At 36.6% G+C, this 14,187-nt stretch overlaps 1 protein-coding gene across 1 annotated transcript in view; it reads right to left on the bottom strand.

Annotated features, from left to right (window-relative positions):
* Positions 1-14,187, bottom strand: part of LOC107655319 (membrane-bound O-acyltransferase domain-containing protein 2-like) — a 73,133-nt gene that overhangs the window by 34,436 nt on the left and 24,510 nt on the right. Inside the window, exons 2-3 of the mRNA XM_016442780.1 lie at positions 10,315-10,460; positions 6,949-7,026 (exon numbers count right to left, since the gene is read on the bottom strand). Of these exons, the coding sequence (XP_016298266.1) occupies positions 6,949-7,026; positions 10,315-10,460 (224 nt within the window). The remainder of the gene's footprint in view (positions 1-6,948; positions 7,027-10,314; positions 10,461-14,187) is intronic.

Below are 14,187 nucleotides of genomic sequence, written 5' to 3'. Positions count from 1 at the left end.
ACTATCTCGCGAACGCGCCGGCGGATCTCCACCAAATTCGGGGGATCCCTTCAGCTCGAGGAGCCCTCTCGAACGCCACCCTCCGCGCGTCAGTAGCCCCCCGGGATTGCTTGATCGGTCGGCACCGGACCGCGAATTTATCCACCCGCAACTCCCGAACCCGGGGGCTATCGACGCGGGGGTGGTCTCATTCGAAAGCGGGCCTTTAGACGTACACTCTATTCGCGTTCGAGAGGGTTCCTCGAGCTGAAGGGATCCCCCGAATTTGGTGCAGATTCGCCACGCCGTTACGGAGATATGGCCGTTCAAAGTTTCAATGGTTTTCCATAGACTTAAGCTTTAAAGCGTTTCATCCAGGTCGCCAGTAGCAAACAATGGAGCGCGCTCAGCTGGACAAACTAAGTAATTACACCATTTCATGCATTTTATCTGTGTTATATGTTCTGTAAAAAAAATGTCATATCGGCGGCATATTCGCAGATACCGATATATCGGCGACGAGCTCATATCGGCCGATAATATTATACCATTCATTATTAATGATATATATATATATAATGTTCAGGACAAACAAGGGACCCATGAACAACTATCACAAAAAAATAAATATATAAATAAAAATCAAAACAAATAAAAAAACAGCTGTGGATCATCCAGGTAACAACACAGAATTAAGAATCATATTTATACATACATATATATATGTGTGCGTGTGTGTATATTTCATCAGTATGTTTTCTCTTTGATGGTTAATTTAAATGCAGGAAGAAATGTTAATTATCCCCACAAACAAATGTAGCAAGAGGCGCCACCTATCTTAAAATAGCCTGAGCCCCCACTTTGTAGGAAATAGCTCACATTTGATATCTGGTATTATACATGATAATTTATGTGAGCTATTTGCATACTACAATAAATTTATGAGTGGAGAGAGAGTGATCAAGGCTGCTCTGTTACATCGTTGCCTAAAGCAGCATGTTAGAACAACACTATTAAGGCTCGAACCATTATTTCAACTCGGCTTATTAACTTCCTCCCACAATCCGCATATTAACCATCAAAAATAAGATTACAGCCACTAAAAGTTCTGAATCAAAAATGGTCAAGTCCCCTGATTCCTCACTAGGCAATAGTGGGCAAATTCTTGGCCTTCTAGTTTCAGTCCTTGCCTCTAACAAATCTGGTTTAACATGTCTACAGTCCCACTCGTAGTATTTAGAGGCGGTGCCTGCTCCGTCTCAACACTAGGCCCTTCATCAGGTCTATGAGTAACACTGTGTGTACTATGAAGACCTTCTTTTGTTCAAGCGTTCTGTAGGATGATTGTGTGATGTTTTTTTCTGGTTGTACAAGGAACATTGTACAGTTAGGAGATGGACTGTGATGCAGAATGGTAGTGGGTCAGTCAGTTTACTTAAAGGGGACATATGCCTCACAAATCCAAAGTATACTAAAAATGGAAATTTAAAGGGATAGTTACCCAAAAATGAAAATTACCCTAAGATTTTCTCACCCTCAAGCCTTCCTAGGTGTATATGACTTACTTCTTTCAGATGAATATGTAAGCTCCGGGGAGAAGAAAGTCATATTCACCTAGGATGGCTTGAGGATGAGTAAATCATGGGGTAATTTTCATTTTTGGGTGAACCTATGGCTTTAAGTAGATTTTCAAATTGTGCATCCTTGAATGCTTTTTTTTCTGATAATATTGCCCACAACCTCAAAACAAAATAGTGGTTCTCCCCTTTGGACTTGTTCAGTAATGAATTCCAAGGTAATGGATGTAAATTATAACGCTAACATGCACACACAAACAGTACGTGACAAGGGGCTCTGTGGTATCAACATGATGTGTAGGATGATGCGTAGGATGTCTCAACACTGGTACACTGTATTAATGCATGCACAAAATTATGTAAATTCAGATGTTGTCTAAACTGTCATTCAGACATGTATTCGTATTGATGTTAGAAACATAAATATACAATACTAAAAATACTAGATTACTAACTTAGCATACCATGATAAATAGCATCGACTGACTTCCTCAAACCAGCGTAGATTAATTCAAAACAGAGGTCATTACATACAGAGGTCTTAAAGGTACAGTAGCCAAAACAGCTTGTTTAAAAGAACACAGAGAGGGTGGAAAATGTTAATGTCACTGTTTTTGGTGCAAACATACTTGACAAACATTATGGATAAAAAAGAACATGAAATGTGATTAATGAATGCGTTTAAAATCTACTACATTGGCCAGGATGTTAACAGTCAGAAAAATGTTATGTAACAAAACAAAGGGTGAGAATGATGTAGGATTTAGCTTTACGTCTCTATGTAGTCACTTCCCATAGTGAGCACTGTCAATAGTAATCATGGAGACAGGACAACCACAGCAACAATCCAGAAACAAATATACGGTGAGTAGCTGCCAGTAATTATATCAAAACTGATGCCAAAAAAGTGATCTGTGCACACAGATCTTTTTCATAATCACACTGGCTTTCAGCCAAAAAAAACAAAGAAAAAAAACACAACAAACAAAACAAAACAAAAACACTTTATACTTGAATTAAAAAAAATTATTTCATTAAAAAATACATTTTAAATAAATATACACAGGAAATCTACAAGAAATCCATCTCTTCCCCATATCGTCTTTGCTCTGATATTGTGCTTTTCAAGAACTCACATACTACAGTAGCTTTTCTATAAATATACATTTACACTATTCATCTCTAATAAGACAGACAAGAGCTCCAGTGACCCGTGATGAGGGCAGCTCTCTCTCTCTCTCACACACACACAAACACACACTCTTTCTCTCCTGGTTCTATTTTCATTTGTCAATAACCGCCGCACACAGTCTCAAGATGATAATTTATATGGGTGAGACACAGAGGTGAGGTGTTATAAGCAGCTGTTAGATGGGGTCTCGTCTACACCATAAAACCCTTCTCTCACATGCTTGAGTGAAAACATATTAAAGCAATAAATCACATCATAAAAGTGTCATTTTTAATTAAATGGGGGACAGTCACACCATTGTGCAATAGAACAAGACCTGAGAGTACAACCTTCCGCTAAATCTTTTTAACTCCCCGAGCAGAAGTTAACGGCACACAGTTTTAGAGGGTTTTTGTTGTGTTGTGTATGATTTCAGGTATTTCACATAGGGCTGAATTTGAAATCAGGACATCTGTTTAAACGTTTACCATACTCCATTTAATCTTTATAGAGTCCTGAAATTTCCTGAACTTCACAGTGATGCTCACAGAAACAAGCTGTCAAGAAATACACATCCATAAGAGCTCTAAAGGTACATTCACACCTACAGTAATTTAATCGCTGAAGGTCGCCAAGTTGCTGTATGTGCTTTAAAGTTGTTCTCTAGTAGGAGTTTATACTGGTCCAACTCTGTCAGGAGGCAGACCACGTGAAAGTCACTATGTGCTATCTTACTGGCCGTCTCCGTATTGCTATCCCTGCTGAACATTGTTGTAACGCCAACCAATGTCACTCATGTCGCTTAAAATTGTAGACTCTCATTGAAAACTGATTATTGTTAGAGTGAATGCACCTTAAATGACATAAAAATTCACCCTATTTGCTTTAACTTGCATTCTTATTAAAGAATGAATGTCTCATTATCTTTTTTAAAAGTGTATAAACTTTCGAAAAAACTTCACCAATGCCACACAGGTTATTGCTATATGCTAAATTGTAGCCAAATAATCACGTGGGTGCTGTTTTGCCTACAGATGTAGGTATTGCAGTGTTTCTAAAATCTTGCCATTATAATTTAAATTAAAGCCATGTTGATGTTATTATAAAGGTTATGGCAATATTAGCCTTAACTACTATTGAAATACAACAATCAAATAAAATCCTGCCTAACTAGCATACAGTACCATTCAAACGTTTGGGGTTTGTAATATTTTTGGGGAAACTGAGATACTTTTTTTTTCAGGATTCTTTGATGAATAGAAAATTGAAAATAACTTTTTTGTAACATTAGACATGTCTCCACTGTCACTTTTGATCAATTGAATGCATCCTTACTGAATAGTATTAATTTCTTAATAAATAAATATAATCTTACTGAACCCAAACTTTTGAATGGTAGTTTGAAAGTCTTAAGGACACAGTAGCAAAAACAGCCTATTTTCACAAAAAAATTGAGTTTTCAGTGCCAAAAAAAACACATTTGAGAAGAATTTCCATAAATTGATCATAAAAGTTACTGCTGCCACAGTACAGTTATTATGAATCCAAGCATTCAATGTTGGCTATAAGGCCAGAAAAAGGACAAAGTATTTTGTATAATGAAGTGTTTGCATGATCACTTCAGCAGCTAATCTATGCCAGTTTTACTGGCAGTCTGACTTAATGACTCCAGGTAATAAACCAGTTACGTAATATGAACCTCTCAAAAAAGATCCTTATGCCCTTTCTGCAAACACACACAAACATATCTTGCATTCTTTATCGGTTTTCCACCCGTTTTTCAATTTCCCTTCATCCTTTGCTTGCCCTCTCATCTACCCTGAGCAGTGGAGCATGGCATCACTCTATTACCGACTGATCGTCTCCTGGAGTTTCAAAAGGTCTGTTTTGTAGCACTGCATCCCTAATGCTCTCGATGTACTTACTGCAGGGAACCGGGCAAGTCTATGTCTCTATCACAAGTTCATCTTATCAGTCTTCAACAGAATAGAAGTTGCTGCTTTTTAGTTTTTTAGAAGAAAACAGCAATCAGCCAAGAGAAAGAAAAAGTGACTCATTTTTAATAATTGGTGCAAACTACATATTACTGTGACCTGACTGTCACACCCAGTATGAAGTGTTCACAGTTCAAAAAGCGTTGTTTCAAAGTCTATTTTGTCTAGTTCAGTAATCAAAAGTCCAGTAGGTTAAAGGGATGTTCTGAACTCAGTTCATCAGATTGTAAAAACATATCACAAACCATTCAGGAGTTTGCCTTTACTGTTCTAGGAGTTTGCTATACATAAATCATACTTTGCGGATAGTTATGAAAAAACAGCAGCTGTGGTTGCCAGAAATTCACCTAGACAGACAGACAGACAGACAGACACAGACAGATAGATAGATAGATGATAGATAGATAGATAGATAGATAGATAGATAGAAGAAATATGGCAACACTGAGTATGTTTACATACACATAAGTAATCTGATTATTTACCTTATTCTGAATAAGACAATATTATGATTAAGAATATTAATATTCTAAAAGCATGAGTTGCTTTTAGAATATTCCTTTCATGTTCCCGTTTTACATGTTATAGTACGTAGATCGATAGGAATACTCCACATATCTTAATTCAATTTGTGTTTACTTCGAGTATGACTTTAGCCGGATTAAGGTAATCGAAAATCTGTTTACACGATAGATTCTTAATCAGAGTATTGTCTTAATCGTGTTAATATCGGATTATTGTTGTCCATGTAAACATACTCAATTATATGGGATGGCATATTGCTGCCTGCACAACTACCAACTGAATCATACAAAATACAGTATACAGTCAAAATACAGTCATGTGTCATGCAGAGACTTCTGGGAATGTCCTTTCACAGTTTTTCCCCATTATAAGGTAATTCATGGTTTTTACTTGCAAAAACCATAGATATGGCATTATTTTAGGGGAAAATGACATATAATGCAATGGTTTTACACCATATATGGTAACTTAGTTAACCAATTAACAAGTTTTTATTGTAGGTTTTCATTTTTTGTTCTGTAAATACTACAAACATTTTTTTACAGTGTATGTCATGTTATTTATTTTATTTCTTTTTAGTATCCTTGCACAAAAAATGTGATTTATGGCTTTATGTTCATGACATAAATTGATAAACTGACAGTAAATCCATATAGACATGTTTGGTAAGTAGAATGCATCGATATTAAAATTCTGGCCAATGCCAATAAGCAGATATTAAAAATAAAATTCTATACTATTGTGTTTAAATCAAAAAAAAAATGTAAACCCTAAAAACACAAACACGCACAAAACACTAAAATTGCACCACATTATAATGTACAGTATGATATTTTCTACAGATTATCGCTTAACATTTAACAGTGTTATTAAATTACCAGTGTTTTTAAACAATAGTTCTACATGAGCATTAGATGATTTGGTTTTTTAATGATGGGATTAATTTTTTTCGGAGGTGGTAAACGTACGTTGAACTCTTCCTCTACGCACTACACCTGCTCTGTGTGTTTAGTACACGTGGAGTTAAAACTCCTTGTCTGATAATTATGCAGTTATGCAAACATCTGGACAGGAGGCCGACGGTTAACTTGTCATCATGACCTTTTCAACGAGCCGAAGTTTACAAAACATGCTGGCAGGACTTCTGACTGGAAGTTCTGATGTATGTGCCAAGGTCAGGTGACCTAGCACAGATGACCTACACTTATCTAAATGTCTGGAATTTGATGATATATAATGACATTGCATTATTCCTTGTGTTAGTATGCACTCGTATTGTGTTAGTATGCACTTGTGTAGGTTGTTGGTGTTAATAGCAATCACTATCGAGCACTGGTTATTTTTGGTGCCACCCTGAGCAGCAGCGAACATCCATTCATCTGACCCCAGATCAGAGGGAGCCGTCACTCAGCACATGACTTATGGAAGTAATGATAAAAACAGACGCTCCCTCGTTCCCCGGGGCTGTTTACTGATAAGAAGGAAATGGATGGCTGAGAGTGGTGTGGATTATTATTCAACAAGCCAATCTTAGGGCTAGATGAATAACTCGGGCATATGGTGAACTGGATGGCAGTAGCTTGTTGAGAACTCTGGAACATGTTCCAACGTCATAACACATTTTTGATTTGCCATAAGGTTGTTCTTGTTACTGGAAGCAGGGCGGATTGATGGTGCAGAGGATTGTGAGGTCGGTACTCACTTGTGCATGTGTTCTACACTTGTGAAGATCATAACGCCATAAGCAAGACCGCTCTGTACCAGAAAGTGTAAGGCATACCTGAAATGAAGCACAAGGAGAAGAGGATACCAATGAGAGGAGTACACAACTTTATTAGACTGTGAAACAAGACTGTCATTTTGAACAGGAGAGAAATGTGTTGCTGAATATGTTAAGATAGACAATTCCATGTATTTTATATACAAAAATGTATTAAATTTTTTTAAACTTGTTTTTATTTAATACTTTCTGTCCATGAAAATTATCTATGACTCTATGTGTATAAAAAAATCCTCATTGATCCTCAATGAATGATCTTGATATTTTAATCATGACCAGGGTTATTAATTGAAACTAAAACTAATAGCAAATAATAAATACAAATTAATTAAAAACTATATAGACATAAAAAAAAATTGACAAGAACACACAATAAAATTAAATTGAATATATTAATAAAAACTATAATAGTATCTCAATTACTGGTCATTTACTCAATTACAATATACTGGTCATGATTATAGATTTTTTTTTTTTTACTGGTTATATTATATCATATCATATTATATTATATTATATTATAAATAAAAAATGTTATTCAATAAAAATATATTTGACTTTGCAGAGAGATATACAGATGATTATTTAATTAGGGGCACTTTTAACAACTTCTAATCTTAAAAAAATTAATTAATTAATTAATTTGAACAATATTTCTATATTAAATATTTAGCATTTCCATGAATAAAAATCTGACTGTGCTTTTGATAAAACCTCAAGTGGATATGTGTATAAATTTATGTTATATAATAGTGCTGGGCGGTATGACCAAAAAGCATGTGATATTAACAGATGAACTACGCTCATATTTATAATTCCAAACAATCAGTAAGCGACAGGTGCTAGGAAACGCTGTTTTGTACTCATTTATTGACGAGTCGGCTGCAGTGTGGCCAACTGAATGTGCTGTTTCTCTGCCGCTTCACTGCACAGAACAGACGCCGAGAGAGGTGATACTTCTCCGGGAAAGTCAGACCTTGCGTTCGTAGGACAGCACTGGCGAAATCAAGAAACGAAGCACTGTCAGTATGAATATTCTATGGAAAAAAGCCGCTAAAAGGGTCTGAAAGTTGCTAAATCTAGTGCTAAAGTCGCGCTTGTGTGTGTGAGATGCGGGAGCTGATGGCAGGGGGCGGTGGATATTTGTGGCGGTCAATGTGGATATTGTGGATGAGTTCTTCTGTCATCACGTTCTATTAGTTCTACAGCTTCAGTTTCGGAACTTTCATGCTTAGTAACACATACAGCTGTTCCCTCACCACAGTGCAACAGTGAAAAGGGACCCCTTTCAAACAGTGTCGCATTCCGAACGTTGTTTAAGCAACATACATATTGCGGTATTTTAAAAATTCATATCATAACAAAAATGAACCGGTATACCGCCCAGCACTATTATATAACTACATATTTAATACTTTAAAGACATAAAATACATGGTTCACTGATCATCCATCCAAGAATGTTTCCCTGCCTAAGCCTGAGACACTGGGATAGACACTGGGAAGCCGTTTGGAAAATGGATGGATGGAAAATACATATGCTGAAGTTGCTGAAGAAAGATGTGGGGGGACTAGATTTCATCCATCTGAAATTGTTTGGATTGTGAAAGAGCTATCTTAACCATTTGTCTGCACTGCCTATGTGACGCCAAAAAGGAAATTTGTTGAGGGGTGGAGCAAGCTATTGCATTTTGATGAGAGATTATGAAGCTTTTTTTTCTGTCCAAAAAATGCGCTGATGAATCCCACACAGTAAAACCAGGAACACACATTTTGAAAGTTAAATGAGCCCAATTTGGATTTGATGTTGACCGAGAGCAAACAAATGTCTTGGTGAAGTCTCTGCTGGACAGAGAGGGGTGCACAAACTCTGAATATGCAATGATAGCACATCACATTAGAACAGCTGAGGGGAAATCCCCTCACAAGCTGCCACACAACATTTGCTTGATACACGACATTCATAAAATTCATTTGGTAGTAACAGATGATACTTCACTCACAATTTGGTTGTATCACCATAAATGCATTCAAAAGGGCATATTCCACGACATTAGAATCTGCTATATCTTGGGCAACTTCACTGTTTAGAGGTCTTGCTTCTTGCCGTCATGTTTATTGTATAATGACTTCCTGTGCGATTTGGGTGGACTGACCTCTGCTCAGAGAGCTGCAATAGACTGCTCCGTATGTTTAGAGGTTTTTTTAATAAGTATCAGTTTAAGCATGACTCCCACTGTTGCAATTTCTCACATTTTAACAACCTTGTGATAAAAAAAAAAAAACAATGTGTGATGTGGTTATTATGTAATTCGGTCGGCCTTTATTTTAGTTAAAGAAATGTTGAAACACATACGGAGTGTCAAAAAGCTGAAACTACTGGTGAAAGTGCTTTTACTTAGCATTTTTTAAGTTATTACACAAATGTGTCATTGCTAATTATTTTATCAGTACAAAAATATGTGAAAATATATTTGTTTCAGTAGTATTTTGTTTCTCTTTTGCTTTAAGGCAAGACACCACAGGTGAATACGGTATAATGTTAACTAATAGATATCATTATACTTCTCCAGTTGTTCAATCGCAGTACAATAAGACAACTGTTTTGTATTACTGTTTTCTGAAATGTTATGTTAAAATATGCAAATAAGACATTATCTAATTAAATGTGCTCTAATTTGCAGACATTTCCAGAACAGAAATCTAAACATTGGATAAAGCCAGGTTCAAAATTCGTGTTTAATTTTATTGACATACATAGTTAAATGTTTTTACAGAGGGGATTTTGAATATCTCATTTTTTTTATCATTCCATTAATAAAGGAAAAAACTACTTTCACCATGTTTTCACTATGGTCCTTTTGATCCCACCTTGTGTTCCTCATACTGTAGGCAGAATCAAATATTTGAAAGGCTTTGGAAAACATCAAACTATTAAAGATCACATCGAAAATCCGAAACAGCACCAATGCATTTATCTGATAACAGGTTATCTATTAACTAGCGACTTTCACGCATCTTAATGCAGCTTTTTTGTTACACACTAATTCAAGTTCAACCAACAAGCAGCAAGTAAGTATTGATAAAGAGGCTTACAAACTGCTCCATCAGAGCATCTCTGTTTCCACCAGTGGACAGCGTAGCTGCTGAGGAGACTGGTCTTCTGCCAGCACTCCAAAGCCTCATAATAAATTGAATGGCTCGCTAACCGGCTATCAATAAATAACCCTGCTATGGATCAATATGGAAGATCTGAGATATATGAGGGATGAAGCAGACAAACACTCACCAGCCAAAGCAGAAGAGGGCCAAGTAGAAGCCCAGGAGGGTGGCGACTACATGCCGGATGAAGGGACTCGTCTTGCTAGGGTGCAGGTAGAGTCTGAACCAGAAGGCCGTGACCAGGGCGAAGAGCTGGCATACCACAAAGTTCACCTAATGGGAGAGATATAAGGTTAATTTTACACTGATCAAGAGGAAAGGTCAGAAAGCAATCATTTTTTAGTTAAACTCAACTTAGAAACAAATAAATAAGAAAGGTTAAAAATCAAAACTAATCTCCAATGTAATCTTCAAATGGAAGTCTTCCAGCACATTGAATGTTAACTGCTGACACTAACACAAGACAAATGCATTTGCGAAGAGGATAATGTCAGAGGACAAGAAGAGAAAATTGACTGCCATTCAAAAGTGGCTGTGTATTCTGAAATTCATTTATACACTATATAACAAAAAAGCACTTTCACAATCCCTTGTGTACTTCTCCTCTTTTGCAAGACACCATTTCCATTGAAATCAATGGCTTCAAAGCCAAAAACTTGTAAACGTTTGGAATTTATGACACGAAACTTAGGGAGGGCATCATGATGGACGACCAGATTTTTAAACGCCCAACCGCCTTGCAAAACAAATTCAAAGTGATAAGAAGAGAGGCTTGTGCTCACAAACCCATGAAAAGTGTTTCATTTTACTTGACGTCAATGTTTACTGTACAAAGTCATGTCTGGACCTGAACGTTACAGTCTCCTGTGCTTTTGGAGGCTAATCAGATAAAGTATGTACAGTAGGCTGCTCATAGTCTCTCGCCTTTCCTTTCATTTCTAGGACATTTTACTTCCGTAAGATTTTACATGTCACTGTAAGAGCAAAATAACTGTTTTTAAAGGGATAAATCACAAAAAAAAGAAAGAAAACTGTGATTCTAAACCTGTGTGGTTTTCCTTGTTTCTTAGGTATTTGTCATCACTGTCTTTTAAGTTCCACAGAAGAAAGATAGTCATCCAGGGTTTTTGTTTATTTGTTTGTTTTATCAAAAAAAAAAAAAAATCTTTTATTTTGGTGAATTATAACTCAAGGAGATTTTGGCTCATTTATCACACTCGACATGTGAGGTGAATTCAAGTGCACTGCATTGTGGGATACACTACTGCACATTTTCTGAATGTAGAAGGTCATACATGTATTGCATGCACACAGAAAATATGCAGAGTGTGCAAAACGTATATACTGCAAAAATAGTATGAGTAATATGGTATTATGCTATTTGGAATAACACCCTCAGCTGGGAAGGAACACAGACACATTACATTTCTCCCTGCTGCTCAGTGGCCTTCTGTCTGACTCTTTTGAGTGTGTGTGTGTGTGTGTGTGTGTGTGAGAGATAAAGCGAGAGTGAGGTCATCTTCATGTGCCTGCTGCCATGCAAATGAGCTCCAGCTCAACAAAGAAACAATCAGTCACTAGCTTAAAATAACTCTGACTTCCTGACTCTGCGCTTCTTTATTTATCTTTCACTCTCTATTAATCTTATTCTAGTTTAGTTTACTCATTAGATTTTATATGACAGGGACAAAGCATGTCCGTTACAATAAGTGCAGCCCATCTTGTCTCAACTCTACTTGAAATAAGGATGGACTTGAGCCCTCAAGCACTTTGAAAACAGAGTGACTTGATTTTTCTTTCTTTATTTTACTTTTAGATATTTTTACACTGGTAATTGATTATGCCGCTTATTTTGTTGGCAATACCTTGTAGCAAGATTCACGCAAGGATGTCTACAATTGCTGAAGAAAGCTACATTTTAGCATTTATCTCATTCTATGTTGAATTTTGTTTTTAAAAAAGACACCACAGAGTGTGATGTCATATTACAATAAGTCTAGTGTAACTGCAGCTTAATAATGTAATGAGATCACAAATGTGTGTTCATAGAGTATTTTACAATAGCTTTGTACATGGCTTAGCCAATCAGAACCAAGGACAGGAATTATCCATTTTATAATACATATAACATTATATCACTGAAGCTAAAAATGGTCTAATTAAACATTTAATTCCCTTTTTGTGTACAGTTAGCCTTTTCTTAGCAAGCTAACAGTTTAACCTTCTAAATTACATATTTTATACCACCTAAACTAAAAATAATAAAATATTGTATGTTTTCAGTAAGCCTTCGTTTAGCAAGGTAACATTTTAGCCTAGCTTAGCCTTTTAAATGGCTTAGCCTACTAACTTGGCACAGTGGTTAAAAAAAGCTCTTTTGATTAGCTAGACAAGACATGACGATAAAACGATACATTTTTCAGACATTGAAAACGGCGGATAGTAGTCATGGATGACAACTGAAGTCATTCTTTCACATCTTGTCCCAAATTCCTAGTACAGAAAAAGTGACTAGAATGCCCATCTCTATTCTAAAATGTCAGAAAATGTGCTAGAAAGATGACAATAGCTTTCCGTTTAGCATAAAACCTTGGGGACTGTTATTGAAGCTTCAATCTGAAGGCTTTTGGTTTGTTTTCGCTGATCTATTTCTGTTATTCCCTGGAGACACCTCTCATCTCCTCTGTCCCCTTCAGGTGGTTGTCACTTTCATTTTGGATCTCACGGTCTGAGATGTTTCAACTGCTGGAAACATGTCCTGCCTCAACGAGAAACCTTGCGCATCTCCTTAACGTTACAGGTGGCTATACTGTACAGAGGCAGCCATTGTTTCCCATTCTGCACAAACAGGTCAACAGTGGGCCATACAATAGCTCATTGGCTGCTTCTTTGTATCCCCCATGCATTCTGTATCACAGGAAGTATTGTTTTTGGCAGGATAAATCTGTACACACACACACACACACACGCACAACTGTAAGTAATTGTGGTCAAGCAGATTTATAGAGATGTGTGCCATTTTTCAAAACATTTATAGAGATGTGACTGTGCCATTTTATATCACTAAGCGCTCTCTCACGAGTGACCTATATCGAGCAGCGCTTGTGTTCGCTTTAGAGCCATTAAAAAGAACCACAGAATTACACTCAATTAATCTGGGACATTAAACCCTAATTAAACATAACCTATCCTTGCTTTAAGATTCACACGGTTTGGAAACAGAGCAACACTTGCAAGACAATCTTTCTCAAGTTTTACCAATCAGGTCGGGAAAACAAAAACGAGTCAAGGGGCGGTCACACTAGACTTTGAACGTGCGGAAAAAAAATTTGACGCCGCTGCGAATATGGGCGGGAGCAGGATATGACATCACGCGCCAAGGTTTCCCCTCAGTTATCACAACATGGATTCCGATGTGCTTGTACTGTGTCTTTTGCGACGGCGTCGATAGCGTCTGGAAAGGAGAAGGCTGTGGGTTCACCCTATTCTACGGACTGGGAATGAGCGAGGAGAGTTCCATTCTTTAATTCAGGAGCTTCGGCTGGATGAGGATCGCCACAAGGAGTCATATTTTATTACCATTTTTTTTAAACTATAGTGAATAAAGTGTATTAATGAATGAAATGTTCAAGGTGTCTGAATAAATTTTGGTTTGACTGTACATATATATTAATTTTTTAAGTGCTGTGCTTTAAGTGCTGTAGGTTTTTCCCTTTAAATAGGTCATTTTATAAGTTCTTGAGGTGTGCAAAATTAATGTTAAAATTATTCTGAAAATATAAATATAAAATAACGAACAACATTAAGTAATTTAATAATAATACACTTGTCTATAGTAATTATATTGTACTCTCTCTCTATATATATATCGTCTGTTCCTGTTGCCATTGAAGATGTATTATATAAAATAGGACGCTGCACTACGGCTAAAATTAGTGCTTCCTCCATTTTTGAATTTCTGTACAGAGGTCACGCAGTGACGTATCGATCTTCTACTGGT

Source organism: Sinocyclocheilus anshuiensis, unplaced genomic scaffold, assembly GCF_001515605.1.
Source record: "Sinocyclocheilus anshuiensis isolate Anshui unplaced genomic scaffold, SAMN03320099.WGS_v1.1 scaffold1096, whole genome shotgun sequence".
Lineage (NCBI taxonomy): Eukaryota > Metazoa > Chordata > Actinopteri > Cypriniformes > Cyprinidae > Sinocyclocheilus > Sinocyclocheilus anshuiensis.
This window is presented reverse-complemented; position numbering and strand designations above follow the sequence as displayed.